The sequence below is a fragment of the Aspergillus puulaauensis genome, chromosome 2, assembly GCF_016861865.1.
Source record: "Aspergillus puulaauensis MK2 DNA, chromosome 2, nearly complete sequence".
In the NCBI taxonomy this organism is placed as follows: domain Eukaryota; kingdom Fungi; phylum Ascomycota; class Eurotiomycetes; order Eurotiales; family Aspergillaceae; genus Aspergillus; species Aspergillus puulaauensis.
Window position 1 is genome coordinate 4,020,841 of NC_054858.1, and position 23,266 is coordinate 4,044,106.

Genomic DNA, 23,266 nt, shown 5'->3' on the forward strand with positions numbered 1-23,266 from the left:
GTATGATTTTGCCGGAAATTTTGCGACTGGGAATGCATGAAATGGCAAGACCAATAATATCTGTCCACTTGTTCACTTTGGTTATATTGGCCCAAAAGACCTGTCACCTGGCTCTACGAAATATTGTCTCGAAGACTGAAAGTCCTAGATTGAGATTCACCGACACCCAAGACGTCATGACATTATCTTATCCAAGCAGCTGGTTCCTCAGCTCCTGCCCTAGCTTTCCTTGATATCAGCATAGATGATACCACGGCCTCCAGTACCCAGGTAAACACGTCCATACACCCGAGGATCTCCCTGAACCATACCAACTCCACCATATTGGTGCTTCTCGTCATTGATCCGTGCCCAAGTCTTCCCATTATCATCCGATCGATATACCCCATCTTTGCTATAAGGCCCCTTAGTTGCGATTTTCCCGAGAAGGAACAGCGCTGGTTTCGAGGAACGATGCGCGCCAGCACCAATTGTTAACTGCCTTGCCGTTACGCCACGCCCAGTGATCTTGGTCCATCTCATTCCAGAATTACGGGTATGATAAATCCCTAAGTCGCCAAGCGCAAGCCATATTTCACCTGCTCTGTTGAAATTTGCAATCGGCACCCCACCAGGGTACTCTGGTAGCCCAACATCTGTGGCCTGGAAAGCGTGGTACGAGAGGCCACCATCCCTGCTTATATACCACACCCCATCAGTGAAAGAGTAGAATGTTCTCGGCTGGACCCTATCGGCACTAATATTAGGTGTCTGGGTATTTAATCCGGTTGGAGACACCCAAGTCCGCCCTAGGTCGTCTGTGGCATATGGACCGGATTCATTGGATCGCGGCGTGATTGCTTGCAGGGTCGACCAGTACGTCGTCATCGCGGAAGACCAAACAATATGCTCTCCCGAAGCATCGATGGCTATGGTCCCTGGATTCGAAGAGTCGCTCTCAATTCCAGGGATGCAAGTGGCAAACTTTGTCCAAGAACTGCCGCCGTCCGCTGAGTATGCAGCAAGCCCGCAGCCGTCAGTATAATTATGTCCACAAGGACCAGCACGGATAATATTACTCGGTTTCTGACCGGCCCAGTCGAGGGCGTTCAAGTTCGAAAACACCGGTAGGTCGAACATTGGCTGGGGGATGTCGAGATCGCCATATCTATACCCATTGATGTCACCCAGTCCCGTTAGAAGGTGGGAGTCTCCGCCGTTTGGACTCGCCATGGCTAGTGCAACAGACTCCTCTATGCCTTGGGCCTGGACATACCAGTCTGGGGGCTTGTTTCCATCAGCACTAGACAGGTTGTCGGTCGCCCAGATGGTAGCTCCAGTTCCATACAGCAAATGGTCAGAGTCTCTAGGGTCAATGAGTACGGCCGTCATCCACCACCCGAACTTCGTCAGCCCGGGAATCGGTGAGGGTGCACCATAGCCACCCCATTGAGGACCCCAGTTGAAGCTTAGCCAGGGAACAGCGGTGCCGTCTTTGAATGCGGCCTCTCCAATTGGATGGCCCCAGAACCCGCCTGAACCTGATGGCGTCGAAAGTTGTGATACGTCTTTCCAAGATCTTCCGCCGTCATGAGAGAGATATATGCTGTCCAGAGCTGGGCCAGGATCACGATCCAGGGATATCACCACGAGGGTATCTGGATCCTTTAAGTCAACGCTAATCCCACAGAACCCTCCGGCCGGGAATGTCTGGTTGGCAAATGGGGCCGGGTACGAATTATTGGCGTTCGGTGTGATATTAGCCCACTCAGACGAAGTAGTGTTGTAAACATATACCCCCCCATAGGTGACACCATACGGACCAGGCGCATCAGCAAATGTCACGTATAACGCACCATTTGATGCCAGAACAGCCTTCATAGGCTGCGGCCCAGTGCTCTGAGGCTGTGCCTCATCTGGAAATACCAAAACACCATCATCCCACACCGCTGGCTGGCCAGGAACAGACCCCCAAGTCTTCCCCGAGTTCTTGGTGTAGTAGAGCCCATTCGGCACCCCAACACCAACATAGACAGTCCCCTCATTCATCGGATCAAAGATAACAAAATAAATCCCATTCCCATTAGTAGCAGCATCCGGAAAACTCGTCATGTTCGTCCACGTCCGCGCTCTATCCCCACTCCTCATCAACCCTGCCGTCCTCGTCCCCATCCAAAGCTCCTCCGTATTAAACGGATTAATTGCCAATCTCTCCCCATTGTTTCTTCCCAACTCATTCGCCCCCATTTCAAACGGCGCCGGGTAAACATCAAACGTCTTCCCGCGGTCCTCGGATACAAAAAACGCACTATTATTCGAACTCAGGTACCGGCCCTGCGCTAGATACAACCGGTTCGGATCCGTGGGGTCCAGCGCTATACTCTCGGTGCCCATCAGGTTCTCGTCAGCGCCGCTAATGAAGTCGTTCAATGGGATCCAGCGGGCTGAGTCTGCGTCCCACCGATATGTGCCGCCGATATCTGTGCGTGTGTATAGGAGGTTTTTCTCTCTCGGGTGCCCGACTATACCCGTAATGTAGCCTCCACCGGAGACGGAGACGGGCTTGAATTCGTACTCGTGGTTGAGTGTTATTGCTGTGGTAAGGGCTGCAAGGCCCAGCCATATTTCCTTCCATTTCATTTTGACTTGACTTCTTCGCGCACAACCAAAAAGTCGGCTTGGTATTAGGCGTTTCTGTGAGAATTGCGCGGAGGATCGATTTATTATGATGGCTTGCGTTAGTAGACATTGTTAAGAGCTCATTCGGACCGTGTTAGGTGCGGACTACGGGCCGTTTCTCCTCTGAACTCATGTCCACTAAGTGACTTTGATATCTTTTATCGAATAGGCCAATTCAAATGATTCTCTATGCTAAATGCACCTAGCGCTGGGGTACGCCGGAGAAGAGCTCGATCTGGGGAAGTGTTCTCGGGCTTCCTGAGTTTATTGGTGGTAAATATCCTGCAGGGATCAGAACGTCCGGATAATTGCCGCGAATTGGAATAAAGATAGAGGTGGCTTGATTGGTTTGTGGGTATTGTTTTTTGTTTCTTCGGTATCTAGTTATTTACTTCGGTTGTATACTATTTTATACAAGGAGGGTCCAGCTGGCAACCAACGCCTTGACGCGTATACCTATAGTACTTCTGAAGGTAGGAAAAGAAAGACTTCTGAAACGATCCTTCATGGATTATCAATAGAATAAAAGACCTGCGGTCATCGATACTGGCTGGTAAAAGGTGACTGTTCAAACAAAGAGTCCTAATCCATGATTCTTCTTTAATAGGACCAAGCCCTAGGTAGTACGAGTAGGGCCGGGAATCCCCAACCAACATGCCAAAAGAAACCCGTGAAAGTATCAATTCTGTGCAATCTTTGCATACCGAGAATTATTCCAATTATTGAGGCAGTTAACGCGTCATTTTCAATTCCTTGTTCATCAGCCCGAATTCAAACGGCGTTGCCCCCATCCAGTTCACCGCGTGCTCATCAGCGCCATACGCAAGGAGAACCTTTACTACATCATTTTGCCACATCTGTCTAGGATCATGACCGTAAATAAGATCCCAGGCCGCCAGATGCAGCGCCGTATTCCCTCTTGCGTTTTGCAGACTCACGTCTGCTCCATACTCAAGTAGAATTTCAACCATTGAACACCGCTTCATCCGAGCCGCAAGGATAAGTGGGGATGTGTCCAGTTTATCGAGCGAGTCGACATTCGCGCCGTGGTCGAGCAGACATTTCGCAAGGCGGAGGTCCCCTACTCGGGCTGCGGTATGTAATGGCTTATGGCCACCAATCGACTCAGGCGATTCAACATCTGCCCCCCAGCCTACTAGCAGCTTGAAGATATCCTCGACGGGATACTCGATTTCGTCGTGGGTGTACCAGGAATTCGGGAAAACCAGATTATGCAAAACTGACCCGCGTCCCCAGATGCAGTTAACGAACTCATGGTCGTGGTCCAAAATGCAAACAGATCCTAGGTTCGCCTTTTCTTCCAGGTCTTTATCGGGACCGCCGCTAAACTGATGCCTGTTATTGTAGAGAAGCGACATTCCGGGCATATTGCCTCGTTTAAAAGCATAGCTGAATAGCTCCGTGTAAGTGCTCCTGGATGGTGACAGTACTGTCTCGGTAATAATGAGATCGGCTACGTCAAGGTTTTCCGTCCTGAAAGCGTTTTTGAATGCGTAGTGGATAGGCTCGAGCTCCTCGTCTGTAGGTTTCGTCTGGTCTGTATACATCATTATTATTTTATCAGCATCATTCTAACAGAGTAACTAGGCGGTGGTGGTCTACTGGTGGGAAGAAAGAAGTTACTTGTAGAGCCTTTCATCATATAAGGCCGATGCCGTAACAGTATTCTCATAATGTTGACATGGCCGAGGTCACTTGTCCGAGCAAAGGTGTACCGACGTCGTCCCTGCTTATGGTGCCCGGTTCTTTCCTGTTTCGTGATGGGCTTCGTATAAAACGGATCCGCACCTGCGTTGATAAGTATGGCAACCGCTTCCTCATTGCCCAGGTCAGTGGCTACTCGTAGCGCGGCGGTGGCCATGAGTGTCTTGTTGTATGGAATCAATTTCTCTAGTATGGTCATGCCCCCCTTTTCCACGGCCCAGATCAGGGGATGCTCCCACTTCCCGTTCTCATAGTCGGTTGAGCGCTTGTAAAGTTCATGAGACAGAATATCACGGGTTGCTTTTGATGTAAGTGAAAGAGTGCTTAACGAAGAGGCAGAGAGGTGCTCTGCCACCAGAAGTATAATCTCGTGCGGTAGGCTCATTAACATGTTGGCGTGTGCTCAAGTTGAAACGGTGCCCGTACACAGATTTGATGGCCATATGGAAGAACGAGGGTGAGGAGGGTGAGGGGAGCAGTAAATGAGAGTAAAGTGATTTTGGGTATTTAAACTAACCAAGCACACTTTAAGTTCAGTATTATCACATGTATGGTGGTGAATGAAAATGTGCAAGACAAATTGTCTGTCAAGGTTTTATTACTAACAGCCTCAGTCAATGTCTAGATATACTCCCATTCAGTTCTGTTATCATCGTTAAAATTCACAAGTTAATAAATGGACTAGCTTACTCGGGACACTGCTATTAGTCCATCCAAGTCACACTCTTCGTCACAAGAAATTCTTCCAGGCCTGCGGACGCATTGAATCTCCCCCAACCACTATTCTTGACACCTCCATGTGGCAATACCGGCTCGTCGTGGATCGTCATGCTGTTGATATGCACAGCACTGCAAGTCATGTTAGCATCACGTCCCGGATATACATATTTCATATTAAGGAATTTGACATATAAGGAGTCTAACTTACCCAGACTGAATCTTCCTAGCCATGGCTAGGCCCTTTCGCAGATCTTCGGTGAAGACCGCTGCAGACAATCCATACCCACTGCTATTCGCAATCCGGATAGCTTCGTCGTCGCTGTCAACAACCATGCATGCTGCCAAAGAGGCGAAGGCTTCCTCCTGCCATACGGTCATGTCTTCCTTTACCCCACCTAGGAGGACAGGTGGCATGCGGACTCCTGAGTCGAGTTGCGCTGCGTCGGATTCTGCAGCTACGGACCCGTGGATGACATGGGCCCCAGCCTCGATGGCTCCCTCGATAAGGCGCTGAACGCGTGCCTTTGACGCAACATTTACTAGTGTTGGAGGCTGAGACGAAGGGTCGGACATTGATTGGAGGGCTCCCTTTAGGGCATCAACGAAAGCAGGCGCGATTGATGAGTGCACAAGAATTCGATCTGTAGCCATGCAAATTTGGCCCGACTGCGAGGTGTTAGTTCGATATTCCGCCCGAGATGCTGGGTTGCTCATACATTCAAATAGGCTCCGCCTACTACAGACTTGACGGCCGTTTCAATATTCGCATCCGCACACACAATCGAGCTGTTCTTTCCGCCTAGTTCCATCAGGCAGGGCTTTAGGTTCTGCCCACAAGCCCGAGCAATCTTTCGGCCCACAGCCGTGCTTCCAGTGAAGTTGATCTTCTTCACGGCAGGGTGTTCGATCATAGCGTTAACCACCTCGGCTGCATCCTGAGGTCGACACGCCACTAGATTAAGGCATCCATCTGGTAGCCCGGCGTCCTGAAAGGCACGGGTCAGTGCCCAGTAACAGCACGGTGTGAGCTCAGATGACTTTAAGATCGTTGTATTGCCGGCAGCAAGGGCGCAAGCAGCAGATCGAACACCGAACACATACGGTGCGTTCCTACATGGTCAGTCCACATTTCAATACCACTGAGAATTGATGAGACAATACCATGGTACAATACCCAAGATAACACCCATGGCCTCTTTATAGATAATTGCGCTCTGCCCCTCCTCCTCTACAACAGGCACACTTCCGCAAATCGAAGTGATGCGGCTAGCGACCTCCCTCAGCATGCGAATTGCCAGGGGAACAACGAAAAACTGCGATGCGCCTGCATCTGCACCCATTTCTGTTCGCATAAATTCGGCATTTTTCTCAAGTCTACTGTCGAGAAGATCCGCAGCCCTAAGCAAAATATCTCGTCGGACAACCGGTTTGGTTTGCGACCATGCTGGGAAAGCAGCTTCAGCAGCTTCAACTGCGCGAACAGCGTCTTGAGGAGAGGCAGACGCCGCAGCCCAGCATTTGTTGTTCGTGTAAGGGCTAATCACGTCAAACGTTGAGGGAGTAAGCTCTTCCTTTCCATTGATGACCAAGGGAATCACCGAAGGAGGGGTTGATGCTGCCATGATGAGTGGGACTGAAGCCGAACAACGACTGATAAGATTGATAAGCCGGCGAGGTCAAAGGATTTGCGATATACAAGCAGCGGAACAGTAGTATGCACTTGATGTTTCCATGCAATCACGACTTGGTCTAGAAGGAGATGATAATACGATTGACAATGTAAGTTCTAGTTGGAGGATTCGTATCCGCGGCGCTCTCAGTGACCCTTCTTCTTGGCCTCCGTGTCTCCCGGACTCCTGAGCAATAAGTTAACTATGGGCCGCCATTATTACTTAACTCTCATATTATAACCCCATAGGCGAAATAGGGGACGCAGGAACGTGGAGTTGGCTCGGTTCAATTCTGTGAGTGTACTCGGCAGGTCGCAACAATAGTCTGGTGGGCCGTTCCAAGGGCCGAAGAATCATGGTCCACCTTTAATTGTCGCACAGAATCGTCTACAGAAAAAGGACGGGTATCATATCCTTATAGATCAAACGTGTCGCCATATGCTACCAGCTACTGTATCGGCGTCTGCATTCCCAAACACTCGGGAATTCGGGGACCGTTTAACTTTCCCAGAACAAGTATCACTGTATCACCAACGTTGGAGTACGGCGTCTGCTAGCGGATGGGTCTGAAGAATACACTAGTTTACCCCATTGTCAGCGATCCACAAAGCCCAAGAGAGAAAGTGCAGGAGTCAAAATCAACTCTTAACATTTCGAGTATACCAACCGATGATCCCAGGTGCAATCAACACCTCAACGGTCAACACTTCAAAACAAGCTAGACGACCCGTCTTAGTGAATCCGGAGAGGCTTTGACAGTGGGGGTAAGGTACTAGTTTGTTGTACATATTATATACAACAGAAAGGGGCAGATTTGATTGACAACCAGCGGCCCTCGGCCGAGAGAGCCAGAGGGCGGGTTGAGTTGAGTTGAGAAACTTGAGGTGCGGTGTGACAGTTGGAGGAGAAATAATTCGGCAGTGAAGATCAACATTATCCGGTCTGTCAACCAGACCAATGACGCTGACACTGACACTGACACCACGTTGTTCGTCAATCGTCAACATGGAACCCAAGGTTTGGCAACTTTAACCGTATGAAAACACTATTGGACTTTGTGACTGCAGATCAAAAGGCAAGTATTGGAGAACTCAAGTTCCGAGTCCCTCGCACGAAACCTTCCAACGAGGCAGCGAGGTATGGCGTACACGCTTCAGCTCTCAATCGGCAATCCTTCATACCTACTTGTGCCGACCACCTAGCCCGAACCCTCTCAAGGTTCTCAAACATGCGAACGGTTCGGGATTGTGGTTCTTCAATTGTCAACAATCGACCAGGCCCTGCCGTCTCACCCGTGGATCCATCGTCCGCTCCTATCCGGCCTGGTCCTGCTTTGCAGGATATCAGCATATTCCCACGCAGGAATTTGGAAGCAGAGAGAATATTGACGGTTGTATCCATCCCAGCCAGCTTCTCCAGAAAAATGGAGTTGCAAGACCCTCAAGTCTCCAAAAGCTCTGGGGTTGGAACTATAACCCAATAGTTGTGCGCTCAGGGAGCAGGCTTCAGGGCTGAGGGTATTGATCCTGATATGATCGTCGCTCTCTTGCCACGAGGCGCGGAACCTTAGCTTTACTTTTGGACCGTGGTTCATGCAGCAATCTATTGACCGGGCAAAGTAGTGCCGTCGATCTTTTTCTGACAACTTGACAGTGTTGACACAACTTGACAGGCATGTCAGTTCGGGAATCCACTGGACAATGAGGAATGACGACGCTCCGGTTAATTTGCTCAACTGCACCCAATAATGTCCTTAATAGTCAATATCTCCTGGGTCTTTGACTCGTGCCCAAATCGAACACGGCAAGCCGACATCGCCTACGGAGAAGACACTGGATTTTCCTAATCCAGCGCCCAATTATTAACCTCCTGATATGTACTGCAACATTTCCACCCCTATCTGTTCCACCCACAATGAGGGGTTCCAAGGGATCTTCCTCAGAGCTAGGAACCTGGGATGATTGACTGACCTGGAGAACTATACTCTGGTAGGTTTCATCATACTGGAGCAAGTGCAGTACATATGCCGGGACCTCCACCCTCTTCCAAACACCTCCCTTCTTCTCAAGATTTTCGTCTTCCTCCAGACAGTTCATTCATTTATAGTGTCCAGTCTGGGGTTTCCTCTACTGCACTTGATTCAGTCGGCCAAGCCAAATATAGGCGAAGGCCGCGTCCATTCCTTTTATACGAACTTTGATGGAACACCCGATGACCATCGGCTGTTTCATTCATTCCTTCATTTATTAATATTATCTGAGTCATCAATCTTTTAATATATCATCAAGATGACTCTAACCAAAAGGGGCGGCGATATAATAGCAACTGTCACGGTGCTAGTCGGGCTGTCCATCATGGCTGTGTGCCTCCGTGTCTTTGCTCGATACAAGAGAAGAGTCCGTTTCGACATAGATGACTATCTTTGTTTTCTTTCGGCGGTACTGTTACTTGCCATGTTGGTTGAACTTATCCTATGTAAGTTAGGTGTTATCGCACCCCTAATATAACCTCAAGTCTCGCTGACCTCAATACAGGGGTACTTATTGGTGGCAATGGGTCTCACCAGGAAGACTTGAGCGACGAAACCATGAAGAACTTCTACAAAGTACGTATCACTGTTTTTGTGTTCCGGCAATCGAACTCTCCCTAACTCTATCCTCCAGATCTTCCTCGCAAACGAATTTACGTACTTCCTCCTCAGTCCCGCTATCAAAATCTCCATCGTCTGCTTCTACCGCCGCGTATTCACAGTCAAACCTTTTCAATGGGCTTCATTCGCCATCAACACCCTAATCGCTTTATGGGGCGCTGCCATCTTTATCGCCTGTGGCCTCCAATGTCGCCCACTGAGATCCTACTGGGACCACTCGATCAACGGCACCTGCTTCGACAGCAATGAGTTTATTATCGTCAACCAGATATTCAACGTTATAATGGATTTCGTCATTCTCGCTCTCCCTGTGCCAATGATCTGGAACCTCCAGCGCGCCTGGCAAGACAAGCTCGCGCTGAACGGCGTCTTTGCCCTAGGTGGTTTCGTCTGCTTCGCTTCTATCTACCGCATTGTCGTACTATTCTGGATCAGCCCCGTCGATATCACATATACTGTATATCAGGCAACACTGTGGACACATATAGAGCCATCCATTGGGCTTATTTGTTCCTGCCTCCCGATAATCCGTGGTTTATTCCCGAAACTGAAGCTGTCCGGCAGTCGAAAAGCAACCGCACCTTACTATATCAAGACTGATGTCACAAGCTCACATTTTGCCCTTTCGAGTGCTCGGTCCCCTGCTTCAGAGTTCTTCAAGCTCGAAGATAAGTCCGACTCACGGTCTACTACCAATATACCTACGCCCAACAATCTTGGGCCTCTGGATATCCAAGTTCGCACAGATATCGATATTGAGCAGGCTGGTGCGGCGCCAATTCGCTCGCACACTTGAGCCTGTCACTTTTATCCTACCTTCTTTTCATTCTCTTCACATCTTTATATCAGACCCTCCTGGGAGCTTGGGACTAGTATCCTTCATCGATTCACCCCCGCACTCGCAATTGCCTTGTTGATACCACATTACGCCGTCCAATATCGATTCGACGAACTACGTACCGAACCATCTAGCCACGGCCTATCGTTCCTGAGGACTAGAGAGTTTGGATCTTTGCTCAGCGTGACCCTGCTACCTAGGTGCCCTCTAGATATCTGAGCAGGACTATCTAGGTGAGCAGTGATTGCTCCAGCAAACTTCCAGCAGAGACATGGTGCCGCTAGCCGCGGCTCCCTCCATCTCTTGAACAGAGCCCGCGGCCATATGAAGAAGACGTTTGTTTACACCTTGGTTACCTTCATTGTTTATGATGGCACTGGAATAGGACCGCAAATCATGATTTAACCCCAGAAGCGCCGCTCATGGTTCATCTGGACGTTATTTAAGATCGAGACATTGACGATTGACGACCTTCTATAATTATGGCGCATTTCATACGACCAATTTTTTTTTACCACCTTTTCCAATCATCATACAAAGTTGAACATGCAATCGTAGTCTTCATTATTCCATGGTTTCTAGCTATTCAGTGCGCTGTCTGTGCAGTAGATTTCTGGCTCAGTAAATAGAAAACGTCAGCTTTTGCACAAATCCGCAATAAGCCCAACAACATTTTAGGAACTAGGTGAGCATAGTTACCGGGAGTCCCTCGGCTATATTTGTGGCCACCCGCTCTACTCCTTCTGAAAGTCCCTGCACGCCAGCATCCCACTGTCGAATGTGACGGCCTGTGGCAGTTGTGCTTGATTCGAAGTAGATGATACCATCGATCTGGTCAATACTCCCACTTAGGCGGCCTTGTTCCACCATGCGAGCTGCATACGCTTCCGCCTTCTCACCCGCCGTTAGGTCCCCACTTGCCTGAAGACCGAGAATGGCGCCCAGCGCGTCGGTCTTGATGTTTTCGTAAAGCTTGCTAGCGGCGACTAGGTTGTGTTCTACAACCGCTTTATCCAACACGGTTGTTCCGTCTGCAGTCTGTGCGAGCTGGTGGGGTGCCAGACGCTGAGAAAACGCGGCTACCTCTTCCGGGTTCAAAAGACGATCAAGGAACATTTTCTCCAGAATCCCAAATTCCTCAACAGAGGTAGCTCGATCATCCTTGTACAATGTAGCGAGAGTCCGGGAGCGTTGTGGGCCTGCCGGGGCAAGCACGGCGCACCTAATCGCGGCAGCAAGGGCCTGGAGTCGATCACTCTCGTCAACACCAGCGGCAAGACTGACCCCGAAGTATTCCTGGCTAGCGTCCAAAAATCGTCTCCGGGCATCTTGGATTCGAGCCTGCGAAAGCCGGAAATGAAGTTTCAACTCGTGATCTTCGATCTTACTCGGCAAGTTCTTAATACGGTTAAGAAATGCTTCGGCACTTGTCGTGTCGTCTTCCTCAAGGTATAGCCGCACAATGCGGATCCATAATCGTACTTTGGCTGAGTCGGAGACCAACCGCTGTGAACTATCGATGTGGATGCCCTGAAGAGCCTTTGCAGCCGCAATAAACTCCTCCTCTTCCTCGTACGCATCTGCTAATATCTCGCGGATCTGAGCGTCCTGTTCCTCAACGGATGTGGATCGGGACTGGAGAAGGGTCACGGCATGTTGGCCGACTTTGATCTGGGTCTCGGAGGACAGCTGCCGTAGCGTCGCAATAAATGAATCAAGAATAGGACGGGAAGCGACAATGCTGAGGTCTTCGCTTAGAACAGAATCAAGGTAGTAGACGAGGTCATCGGCCAGTTGAGATTCGGGGGATGTTGACACGGTTTCGGAGAGGAGATCGTTGTAGAGTTGGAGCTTGTTCTGGGAGTTTGCGGATGTTTCTATCTCCGCCAAAGCGGAGGTTATCTCCTGCGATGGCATGAAGACGGTTTAGTTAGAGATTGAAGGTGAGAGACATGTAGATTTGAAGGTGGGATGCTGAAGCCTAGCTGGTCGACATGCCACTTATCGATAAGAGGTGTCTACGGGAGACTGAGACCACCCTTAATGCACCTTTCATCACAGACATCGCAAGCTTCAAGTATCATTGGCATACGAAGTATAATAAAAATTTTAAAAGAGAATTAGCTGTTCCATATGCCACGGTCCTTGTACTATAGTCATTGAAAGTATATTGGTGTAGCTGAAATGAATAACATTACACATCCAACTGAACGACTCGACATTAGTATATATTTTTACTTTCTCGGCAGTTCCGGAGTTGGGACTTAGCAGTCGCTATTCAAACTGTTATATTCAACCTAAAAAAGCTAGAGCCCACAACTGTCTCACTCTTCAGTCATTTATTTCCAAGTATGCTGTGAACTTTCCAAGCTTGAGAAATACTGCATTTGAGGAGTTGCTGTAGAGGCAACAAAGCCCACCGCCTTCGGTTGACCCGCATCATTCTGCGTTCTTTGACCTCAGCGCTGCATGGAGTCCGGTGTTGCAGCCGCCTTTGCATCATCTCAACAACCACTCACTTGGCCGCCTCACTTGGTTAAGGAGCTTGCTGCCGCCGCTTAATTCACGTTTATATGCGATCGCATAGTGGTGGGCTTACAGCTATTGAGACTTTCGAGACGATCCCACTCCTTGGAGCTCGGCACCATGCTTCCCCAGGTTAAGCAAGACCCCGATTCCTCGACGCCTTACATTAAACCCGACCCCGACAACAAAGACGCCGTTCTCGCGGACATCGAGGACGAGGACCTTTACGAAGATGCCGGTGACTTAGACTTTACGAATGCGGGACAGAGTTTATGGCTTTCTCGAATCCCACGGTCGCTCTGGGAGCATTGGTCCAACTTGGATGACCTGGATGACGATGAGGAAATCCAGGTTGGCACAGTAAGGATCGAAGGAGATTCAAAGGACATCAAAAGGGTAGGAATATGGCTTGCCCAATTTTTGGCAGGTTCGAAAGTAGCTAAACGGTTGCGTTCTGCAGGTCAGTTTGCGCCTGAACGACCAAGAGGAGAATCGCGACATCCCTAAGGATTACATTTTGGCACGACAGACAGTAAATGCAGAGAACTTGGTACATATGACTCAAAACACATTTCTTTTTACAGAGAAGGACATTCCCGGCCACGAAAACCGGATGGTCACGTTCGGCGAAACGAGGTCTGCCCTTTACGAGTCGATGAAGCGCGATGCAAGGAGAAAGGAACGCAAGAAGAAGTGGGAGCCCTATGTTCGGAAAACAGTCCCAAGTATGTTTACAATCTCGGCGGGCTTATGACCGTGTGTTGCTGATCTTGTGACAGAGCAAACCGCCTTGGTTGGGCATGTGCAAGAAGAATTCAATTGCCTTCCGGTTGAGAACGAAGAATTCAGACTCATATCAGAGAGAAAGGCATTGGAAGCTCTGAAACCGAAGAAGGAGACCGTCTTCATTGATAAGCTTCCAGGCAAGTTGCTGCAAGGGAGGCATGCCTTGCCTGGAGAGCAGAGCGCATTTGTGGTACGTTCCTTTTGGGCATATTGGATAGACTGTTTTTGGCTAATTTTGTCTCTAGCAAGCAACGAGGCCCACAAAACTCAAAGCACAGGAGAACAAGACCACTCGTATGCCACAGAACGAGCTGTTGGATCTTGTTTACGGATGCTTCCGAGAATACAGATACTGGCCGTTTAAGACGCTCAAAGCTAGGCTTCGGCAACCCGAGGCTTATCTTAAGCAGACATTGGAAATGATTGCCCATCTAGTGAAATCCGGCGATTTTGCCATGACATGGGAGTTGAAGCCCGAGGCGCGCGAGAGCCATTACTCCAACGCCTTGGAACCCAAGCAAGAAGCTGCCCCTGGCCTCGACTATAACTTTGACGAAGGCTCAGAAGATGATGCGATGGCTTCGGGCATGGATAATGACGATGCGCAGTTTGAAAATGTGGCCTAAAGAGGGTTCACAATGTAGCATAGGCACCTACGGCGTTTTCTGGGTTTATGGGCTATTTAAACAGGAGCTTGGGAGTCACTTGTATATCAACAATAATAAAAATTTTACAACAGCATTTCAATCACTTCTATTTCATCTTAACTTCACTGTACTTGGTGTGAATAGACGCTGAATAGTGAGGGCAGTTGCGGAGTGCACGTGACCGGGTGGAACGCCACTGCGGAGGAGTTGCTTTCATTTCATCACCTTCCTTTAAAAACATAACTTGGAGCTTGACCGACTCTTCCAAGCCAGCGCAACGCAGCGCAGAGACAGTGAAGAGGCGTCTTTACAATTCAACTCGCTAATCTGCAATACGCGCTGAAAGGTTTGGTCAATATGACTGAAGACCAGGACTTGATGGCTAAGATCAGCCAGCTTGCTGGTACGCGTTATGAAATGTCGCTACATAATTCAAAACTGCTAACTCTCTCTAGGCCAGATTAACAGGCACAAGAATGGAACACCGCAGACGCAGTCGCAGTCGCCCCAACCTGGAGAGCCGCACGCGGGTCCCCATGTATCACGACATACCTCGTACCGTGGGCGCCCTGGCTGGGCTCCTTACAGAGGACGGCCGTACGGGCGAGGGCGTGGAGCAGCTCCCCACCGCCACCGTACCCTCATTCTCAATAACTCGACGACCTCAGCTTCGCAGAATGCAACCCCTCCCGATGCCATGGCGGTAGATTCAGACGAGCAAAGCCGTTCAGCGACGCCGAATGCCTGGGTGACAAAGCACGCGCGACATATGCAGCTAATCAACTCTGCAGTTTATGACAAAGAAGCACAGAAAAGAGTTAAGGCCCTGGAGGAAACCCGCAAAGCGAAGACGCAGAAAAAAGCACAGGCCGAGCAGGCGAAGGTGCTGCAGTTTGCGCAAGGCGTGGGTAGACAGTTTCCCTCCGCACCGCAGGCTCCTGCCACGGGGACATCATCCGGGGAGTACCAGATATTTCTCAACGACATCCCATTCCGCGTGTCGCGCGGAGGTGGCAAGCTGATCAGAGTTTCTAGTGCGAACCCCGCTCATTCCGTCCTGGTAGGAAGAGCTGGCTTACAGTTAGTAGATGACCCGACCACTGCGAACAATACGCCCAAGCGGGTGAAAGTTGCTGGTGTGACATTTGTCCGGAGCAAGAACGGCAACCTTCATCGACTAGGGGCAGTAGCCTCGAAAAGGTGATCGTTATGCTTTCCGTTTTGGATAACATGATACTTATGATGATGACAGGATGCCATCGGCAATTAAGAAAAAGGACGAGCTTTGCCAAAGATTCACAACGACGGGTACCGATACTCTCCTTCCAGATTCCCAAAATTTCATCTTACCGACCACTTCGTTTTCGTATCGATTCGAAAGAGCAACACTAATCAAGGTTTTTCTCACTAGGTACCTGCTACAAGGGGCCTTCATGTCTGTACGTTCATGACCCGAACAAAGTCGCTATTTGCAAGGATTTCCTTCAGACAGGCAAATGTAGCGCAGGTAATAGTTGCGATTTGTCACACGAGCCGTCCCCTCATAGATCCCCTGCTTGTGTACATTTCCTTCGGGGTCGTTGTTCTAACCCAGAATGTCGCTATGCCCACGTCCGGGTCACGCCCGGAGCGCCCGTGTGTAGGGCTTTTGCATCATTGGGGTACTGTGACAAGGGCGAAGAATGTGAGGAGCGACATGTTCACGAATGCCCAGACTATGCGAACGCAGGTGTTTGCAAGAAAAAGAACTGTCGACTACCACATGTCGATCGTGCTGGACAGATTCGAAAGAATGCTGCTCCAAAGGAAGACGCCGCTGATGGTGGTGAAGAGTCTGATGCTTCTAGCGAAGAAGAAGAGTATGACGAGATCGGTTCCGATGATGTCGACTCTGATTATCTTTCCGATGAGGGAGAGCTCATCGAAGGAGCGGAGACTGGTGAAATCTCGAAGCAGCAGGATTTCATCAGCCTCTGATTGTACTCAATCACTAACTACAGTCTGTAATCCAGGGTTTGGTTCGCATTGGACAAGACCACAAGGAGGAAGACGGATAGGGGAACAGACCTCCTTACTTGGACATGAAGTCGAATTTTTGCTCGTTTTTATTGCTATCATGGAAGATACCCCGGATATCATATCCAGATTTGTACAACATGATTCTCTCAGTGCCGATTAGGAGCTGATATAGTGCGGCACATGGTTCGATAGAGGAACGGAGGCGGATAGTAGAGTATCATTACTTTGACACCAGGACATTGAGATAAGGGGAAAAACAATGGAGTTTATTATTATTTCTACTTCCCTTTCCATCTCCCACCCTGTAGACGATCCAGAAACCTCCACAGAGACCCTTTCCCCGTTTCCCGGGGCATAGGCAAGTATCCAACTCAAACAGAAGTATGAGTCACCCCGGAGCTCCCAAAGAAAGTCCCAGAAATCAGGTCAGGTAGAAACCAGCCAGGAAGGATGCACACTAAGGAACCCACAACGTGGATCTCGGTAGCAGTCTATGCCATGCCATGCCATGCAATGCAAGCTACTTCGAAGACACGCTGTGCTGTGCCTGGGAGACTGGAGTGGCAGTGGGCAAGTGGGCTGTGGGCTGTCCAGGTGGCTTGTGGGTTCCAACCCTCTAAGCCTTGTCCCCGTCCATTCGGATGAGTGCATTGCATCTAATTTCAACTTCATGGGCCCCATTGTGGAGTTCCTTGGAGTAGGTTGTCGATAGTAGTAGACTCCAGCTTCACAGACCACCTGCTGAATCTAGTGTTTCGTCCTTTCGCCGTGGGGGTGGCCCCGACAGCCCCCAGTGGCCTCCCGGAGGATGTCGGTAGCGATTTGCTTTGAAACATGTGGTGAGTTCGGCAGCCTTTGTTTCATTTTCCGGAAGTTTCGTGGTCGTAAGGTGGTTCTGCCTTATTCCTGTCTCGGTATCTATCTCCTGGGTGAGGGTTTACTAGCTGCCCCGTGCCCGCTCTGTATATAACAAGGACCCAATGGATTAAATTGCACTGCACAATAACAAAGATTGCATAGCCCTTCATTATTGAATAACCAGGAGGTACTCCCATTAGGAGCAATTGCCCCAATTTCATATCGTTTGAAACAATACCGAGGTAGTGGACTCTATTGGATATCTACAGATTCTTGACCGCTGCTTGCGATGGCGCTGAAACATACCTCTGATACTACCATCTGAAAAGCCTTGGATCTCGACCGCAATTCCTGGGTAATATGAAGTGTCTCGACTATGGTCCTCGACTATGGTCTCATTCTATCCTGGTTTGTTTACCGCTCTTTGGCGTCTTTGAGCCTGAGACCTCGGTTGTAATCTCTTGAAAGAAGATGACTCAAATACTACCTACTATACAACCTACTTTGCTTAGTACATAGGATATGTCCACTGTAAAGCAAATCGGCATAGCATTGATATGGCCGGTGCTATACCGCCGGTAGAGCCGACGTTGGGCACTGAATCTTGCATCTAGCTGAGAAGGATCGGCATGGTTCATGGAACTAAGAACAAAGCCCAGTCAACGGTTGGATCTAACTTTCTACTATCATGACGATTCTGCCTTGTCTGAGCTTCAGGAGATTGCGTACCCATGTCTTGGTTTCTTTCCCCCTTGGGTGGCGCAATTTATAATGTCGTGATGTAATATCGTCTAGCGGGGCATACCCAGAGAGCAATAACAAATCGCCCAAGACGATACCAAGGGAATAGCAGGGTTATCTTTGGAGTTGTTTTGAGTGTCCTATTTTGGGTGAAGGGATTTAAACTCTCCACAGATTGATCGCGCTCTGTTCTGCGATTGGGCCGGCTGCGATTGTACACCGCCAGAATGGCGCCTCGAGCAGAGTAATCGTCCGGTCTCCCCCCAAAAATGGAAATCAGTGAAATTTGGGGGAGGAAAATATTGGTGACCCTCGGTGATCTTGTGTCATTCGGAAGAAGAGAACGCTCTCCGCGGTACTAAGCCATACCATACCACCGAATGATGATATGCCTGAATGGGCTGTGGCCTACGTACAACCTGTTCAAGCCAGAAAAATAAGGACTTGCTGCCCTCGTCGCTATACGAGCCTTGTGAGGCTTTATGTTTGTCAGGGACTCATGAGTGAATCCTAGACTAGGGGTAATAATGACATCCAAATGAAGACATGAGGGTGATCGAGGGTGAACGCATGCGAGGCGAGAAAGACGTGTAAAGGCCGCGGAACTTCCAATTCGCCCATTTGATGTCTTGCCACCTCCTTCTTGTTGCTCGCTAATTGATAGTCCAAACAACTGGTGAGGAGGTGAGGGGGGCGAGGCAGCCTTTGTTTCTTCAACACTGGTATCGTTCATTTCGGAAAACCATTACGACCAGTCTAGGGAGCGTGGCATAGGCGGTGATGCCTCGTAGTATCGTCTACCGTTTGAAACACACCTCTAGTGTGACTCATGGCCCATAATCCGAAGAACCGGAAACCGAATTGAGAGCAGAAGTACCGAATTAGGCATAAAGGTGAAGTTCGGAGGACAGAGTAGTCCCTGAAATGGAAGGTAGTTTAACGGCAATGCTTCGAGAAGGATGGCGAATGACACTTCTTGCGCTGGATAGTGGACCGATGAAGCCTTCGAAGTTGTTTCATCTTATCAGATGCATATGGACGCTGTACAACGCAATTAGCATGCATCATGGCAGAGGTGCCTATACATGACCTCAGTGCGAGCGCGGGTATAATCTGCAATCTGAGCCCTGGTTTTGACAAGACAGCAGTGCCCGCAGCGATGGACCCAAGCCGTCACGGCCTGTCTTCAATAGGCGTAGGTAGAATAGAGTGCTTTGGATAGTAGAAAATTAGTGTTGGATTCTTGAAGAGTGAGGCGAGTGTCACGAGATTACCCCGTGACCAGGCAGCTCTGGTGCATAGGATGACTTCATGCGAATCACCGGACGAACTTATGGATCGTCTCAACGACTGGAGCTTCAATGTTGCCGTCATTTCCGCCTTGTGCCTGTACGACGGTTTAATTGTGCAGGCCATACTCAAGAGCCCCTCTACGGACGCATATCAGCCAAGTAACCATCAGACAATTGTGTGATACGGATGAGATCCATGCTCCCCAGCAATTCCCATCACCGTCACGTCTCACATAATGCAGGGAGAAGATCTTGGAGCATCGATGCCTTACTCTATCCAGATTACGCGTAACCTAGATGGGCAGCTCAATTTCGGGTGAACGAAGGACAGCGCGAGTGCAGGACAGACATATTAGGAAGGAGGGGCACATACCATCCAGTCTACTCGCTTGGGAATTAGACTACCAGCTCCGGCTTCCTGGTTGGGAGGCAGTTACTCGATCTGATCAATTGGAGTTCTGTGTGACGGCCTTACTTCCGCAGCACATCAGCAACATCGCACCGAGCACGGGGCACCTGGGAAAGTGTATGCGACTGTAATCTGTATGCCAGTCGATGGTACGTACATCTCTGGTACACTAACGACGGGGCCGTCGTCGATGGATCACTGGATCCCTGGATCCCCTACGGGCCGGCCCTAACTGTACCAGAGACAAGTCATTAGGGGACGGAACTATGACATACTTGGGTCACAATTCCATCCTGGTTCAAGACAGCCCAGTACTTTTTCGCTCGGCCTAATCCTCCAGTCGCCGACTCGCAGAAATGAGGGCCTGAGAGACCGTTTCCTGGACCTTGGAGGGGCTGCTGGGAGGGGAGGGTCGCACTAAACTGGGAATGATTGGTCCTGGCAGGCTAAAAACGAAGACGACCGATACACTCGTTCATCTGATCATTACCCCTCCTTCGCCTAGAACATGAGTCCCTCTGCCGACGGAATGTATCACTGGGTGTTCTGATCTTGTAACCGGAAATTACCATTAACCAAAATGAGAAACCAAACGATCATGAGATGGCGTTGAATGATGCACCTTGACCGAGCGCACAGACGGCTTCCTTTTGGGCAGCATCCTCACCCCCAAGGGCGCACGAACAGCCGAGATAGGGCACGCTCAGGCAGGTTTGACCAGCAGAAAGGATTTGTTGCTTGGAGGGTGAAGAGAGAACGGGATACCAATCATCAAGGGTTGAATGTGATGGAGGCTCAGCGCCGGGCTGTGAGTTGCGGAAGGATTTCTGTTTCTGGATACTCGTGAAGCCCGTCCGTGCGAGAACCTGAGGGTGTCGCGGACGAGAGCGAGGGGAGGGCTTGATAGGCTACGACTTTGTTTACAATGGATGGGTCACCGGAGGATCCACGGTTCTTGTTCCTCAATCCTCAGTCTTAGCTAGGGCAGCGACTGTCTTGAAACCGCGGCGAGAGGCGAGACACCGCGAGAGTCTGAGAGACCGTGAGATGCTTATTCATCTGCTTGATGCCCCCAGCTGCACGTCTGCCCAACGAAGCATCCAATAATCGGCCTTCGTTAAACTCGGGAGCCTTCAGAAATCGTCGCCTCGTTCTTGACTTTGCTGCTGACCGCCGAAAGTCTGGAAGTGGGAAAATCGGTCGATCCAGAGTCTTTGGGTCTTTTGCGATTGATTTGATCTTGCGTTCCTCTTGGGAGATGAATGCTATTTTGTTCTATTTTTTTCCTGGCCTTTTTATTTGAATTATTCTATTTTTTCTGCTTCCTGTTTCTGACTTGACGAGCAGATTCAGGTACACAACTCTGTCTGCCTTCTTTGCTCCCAGCATAACGAGACCAGGTAGTTATATTCGCATTCCCCTCCCACTTTAGCACCCGTTCTCTTCCCTCTACTCCATCGCTCTGCGGTATTCAAGTCTGCCTTTGATCGCTTTTCATCTCCCTCTCATCTCCTCCCATCTTATCTCTCCTCCATCTCCCTCCATCTCCTCGACACATCTTCTACTCTCTGTTCACCCCCACCCCGCAGCCCCATCAACACACCACACCGCCTGTTGTATCACTTCAAGATCTCTTCATCTCCTCATCGCTCGTCTTTCGAACCCTCTCCTTCACCCATATCTCTATTCTCCTCTGCCCAGTCATGGCAAGATTTTCTCAACCAGCCTTTGACTTTTATCATCAGCACCCTTCTACCTTGGACGCGAAGCCTTCGTCAACATCATACCTGGAAGAGGACGATATGAGCGTACTAGACGACAAGATCCTTGACTCTACCTCCGATCTCACATCTGCCGACCACCGGAGACATTCATACGAACAAGGCGCAGACGCTTTCCAACATCGAGATTCAGTCTGGTCCGACTTCTCACATTCAGCATCCAGCACACAGTCCCGTCACAGTTCGCAAGTAGGCCATCCTTTTTTTGAGTCTACGCCGAACCCTTTCATGAGAATGGACGGACTTCCGTACGGCCAGCCTCAAACGTGGGCGATTTCCAAAGACTCCGGCTCATGTACACCCTCTGCTATGTATGAGCCCTACCCCGCCGATATGGAAAACACTTCGGTCGCACCCTTTGCTGGTGGTGCCGTGGGCCCGGTAAATACCGTCAGTATGCCATCGATGTCTTATCGTCAACATATGGGTTTCGCACCACCGGGCGCAGTTGCCATGTCACCGCAGTCAAGTCAGGGCTGGATGCCGGCCGCGACAGACATGCATGACCCAGGCTCGCGACCAAAAGCCAGCCCCACCTATCGGAATAGCTCGCCTCTTAGCGTTCGCCGTGATGGCATTCGAAAGAAGAACGCTCGCTTCGAGATTCCCGCTGAACGGACACTGAGCAATATCGATCATCTGATTAGCCAGTCCACCAACGAGGAGGAGATCAAGGAGTTGAAGCAACAAAAGCGCTTGCTGAGGAATCGTCAGGCCGCGTAAGTACTATCATACCCCCCCAATATTCATCAGGACGTGCTAATAGGTATTCAGTTTGGATTCTCGACAGCGCAAGAAGCTTCACACCGAGAAACTTGAGGAGGAGAAGAAACATTTCACCCAAGCCATAACCGACCTTGAGGAGGAGGTGCAAAATATGAGACTGCGCGAAGGAGATCTCATTCGCGAGAAGAACGAGTGGATTGCTGCACAGCAAGAAATTACCCAGTACATCAACACCATGCATATGGAGAAAGATGAACTTATTCGGGTTCACACCTTGGAGACGGCTGAGCTTCGAAAGAAGAACAATATCCTCAAAGAGACTGTGGAAAAGCTGGAGCGTCACGCCAGATCTAATGTTCCCACCGAGTTCTCCGACTTCGAAAACCTGACTATGGAGAGCAGTCCTTGGGAAGACTTTACCATGGTCAACAGTCTATCTTTGGACACGAACCACGGGCCCGCCGCTCAGCCATCGCAGTCCATGGTTGTCGCTGCAAATGAGAAGGCTCCTGAAAAGCCGGCTAACGAGTATCCCTTCAGCTGGAATGCTTTCTACATGTGTTTGCTTTTCGGTGCTTTCATCGCTTCTAACAGCACTTCCGTTCCTGCGCGTTCTCTTCCTCATTTATCTGAGGAATATCGCGCAGAGTCTGCGAATGTCCTCAAGGCCGTCCTATCTTCGTCGCCGCCAGAGCTTGCGCACTCATCGACCAACCAGCCAGCTGTTCCCTCCTCTTCTGTTGGTTCGCTTCCTACTACCATTACTGGTGCCGAGATGGCTCAGATGACTGGGTCAACGGCCACCTCGAACCTAGACGAGCTCCACAACTCTCTCGCGATGCCAACTAAGGAGCAAGAACAAGAGCAAGTTTTTGCTCTCAACGCTGAGCAGTATAACTCGTTGACTACGTTTGACGAGACAGGCGCCGGGTACAAGTCTCAGCAGACCTCGAATCTCCAGCAGGCCTTGGCCGCGATGAGAGGTAATGCTGCGCAGACCAGGGTGCCTCAAAAAGCTACCTCTGATGTGTACTCCCGGTCACTCATGTGGGACCGCGTTCCTGAAAAGGTAATTCAAGACTTTCGACGAATGGTTCAGGAATATGGCGCTACCCCCGCCCGAGGAGACGCCCCAGGTTTTGCCTAAGTCTAAGGAGTAGGCCAAGAATTCATATCAGCCGTATCCAGAGACAGCCATGCTTTGCCGCCCTCGCTCCACC

General features: G+C 49.9%; 10 protein-coding genes across 10 annotated transcripts; 5 read left to right on the plus strand and 5 right to left on the minus strand.

Moving 5' to 3' along the window:
• Nucleotides 1-219: 219 nt before the first annotated feature.
• Nucleotides 220-2,619, minus strand: APUU_21663A (uncharacterized protein; the record flags this gene model as incomplete). The annotated part of the gene is made up of 1 exon (XM_041700440.1): nucleotides 220-2,619. One exon carries the CDS (start codon nucleotides 2,617-2,619, stop codon nucleotides 220-222), a length of 2,400 nt encoding a protein of 799 aa, XP_041553425.1.
• Nucleotides 2,620-3,389: 770 nt separating this feature from the next.
• APUU_21664A (uncharacterized protein) lies at nucleotides 3,390-4,774 on the minus strand (the record flags this gene model as incomplete). Its single annotated transcript, XM_041700442.1, has 2 exons — nucleotides 3,390-4,216; nucleotides 4,303-4,774. The coding sequence occupies 2 exons, from the start codon at nucleotides 4,772-4,774 to the stop codon at nucleotides 3,390-3,392; spliced, it is 1,299 nt and encodes a 432-aa protein (XP_041553426.1).
• Nucleotides 4,775-5,087: 313 nt separating this feature from the next.
• Nucleotides 5,088-6,725, minus strand: APUU_21665A (aldehyde dehydrogenase; the record flags this gene model as incomplete). Its single annotated transcript, XM_041700443.1, has 4 exons — nucleotides 5,088-5,232; nucleotides 5,312-5,769; nucleotides 5,820-6,213; nucleotides 6,265-6,725. The coding sequence occupies 4 exons, from the start codon at nucleotides 6,723-6,725 to the stop codon at nucleotides 5,088-5,090; spliced, it is 1,458 nt and encodes a 485-aa protein (XP_041553427.1).
• Nucleotides 6,726-7,809: 1,084 nt separating this feature from the next.
• On the plus strand, nucleotides 7,810-8,256 carry APUU_21666S (uncharacterized protein; the record flags this gene model as incomplete). Its single annotated transcript, XM_041700444.1, has 1 exon — nucleotides 7,810-8,256. One exon carries the CDS (start codon nucleotides 7,810-7,812, stop codon nucleotides 8,254-8,256), a length of 447 nt encoding a protein of 148 aa, XP_041553428.1.
• Nucleotides 8,257-9,061: 805 nt separating this feature from the next.
• On the plus strand, nucleotides 9,062-10,219 carry APUU_21667S (uncharacterized protein; the record flags this gene model as incomplete). Its single annotated transcript, XM_041700445.1, has 3 exons — nucleotides 9,062-9,248; nucleotides 9,308-9,378; nucleotides 9,437-10,219. The coding sequence occupies 3 exons, from the start codon at nucleotides 9,062-9,064 to the stop codon at nucleotides 10,217-10,219; spliced, it is 1,041 nt and encodes a 346-aa protein (XP_041553429.1).
• Nucleotides 10,220-10,847: 628 nt separating this feature from the next.
• APUU_21668A (PCI domain-containing protein) lies at nucleotides 10,848-12,178 on the minus strand (the record flags this gene model as incomplete). Its single annotated transcript, XM_041700446.1, has 2 exons — nucleotides 10,848-10,874; nucleotides 10,961-12,178. 2 exons carry the CDS (start codon nucleotides 12,176-12,178, stop codon nucleotides 10,848-10,850), a joined length of 1,245 nt encoding a protein of 414 aa, XP_041553430.1.
• Nucleotides 12,179-12,907: 729 nt separating this feature from the next.
• APUU_21669S (transcription factor IIF subunit TFG2) lies at nucleotides 12,908-14,199 on the plus strand (the record flags this gene model as incomplete). The annotated part of the gene is made up of 4 exons (XM_041700447.1): nucleotides 12,908-13,183; nucleotides 13,248-13,512; nucleotides 13,567-13,763; nucleotides 13,819-14,199. 4 exons carry the CDS (start codon nucleotides 12,908-12,910, stop codon nucleotides 14,197-14,199), a joined length of 1,119 nt encoding a protein of 372 aa, XP_041553431.1.
• A 378-nt stretch (nucleotides 14,200-14,577) lies between these two features.
• APUU_21670S (CCCH zinc finger protein) lies at nucleotides 14,578-16,197 on the plus strand (the record flags this gene model as incomplete). The annotated part of the gene is made up of 4 exons (XM_041700448.1): nucleotides 14,578-14,623; nucleotides 14,676-15,420; nucleotides 15,473-15,528; nucleotides 15,632-16,197. The coding sequence occupies 4 exons, from the start codon at nucleotides 14,578-14,580 to the stop codon at nucleotides 16,195-16,197; spliced, it is 1,413 nt and encodes a 470-aa protein (XP_041553432.1).
• Nucleotides 16,198-18,196: 1,999 nt separating this feature from the next.
• APUU_21671A (uncharacterized protein) lies at nucleotides 18,197-18,571 on the minus strand (the record flags this gene model as incomplete). Its single annotated transcript, XM_041700449.1, has 1 exon — nucleotides 18,197-18,571. One exon carries the CDS (start codon nucleotides 18,569-18,571, stop codon nucleotides 18,197-18,199), a length of 375 nt encoding a protein of 124 aa, XP_041553433.1.
• A 2,671-nt stretch (nucleotides 18,572-21,242) lies between these two features.
• Nucleotides 21,243-23,193, plus strand: APUU_21672S (putative bZIP transcription factor; the record flags this gene model as incomplete). Its single annotated transcript, XM_041700450.1, has 2 exons — nucleotides 21,243-22,039; nucleotides 22,095-23,193. The coding sequence occupies 2 exons, from the start codon at nucleotides 21,243-21,245 to the stop codon at nucleotides 23,191-23,193; spliced, it is 1,896 nt and encodes a 631-aa protein (XP_041553434.1).
• Between the last annotated feature and the right edge of the window lie 73 nt (nucleotides 23,194-23,266).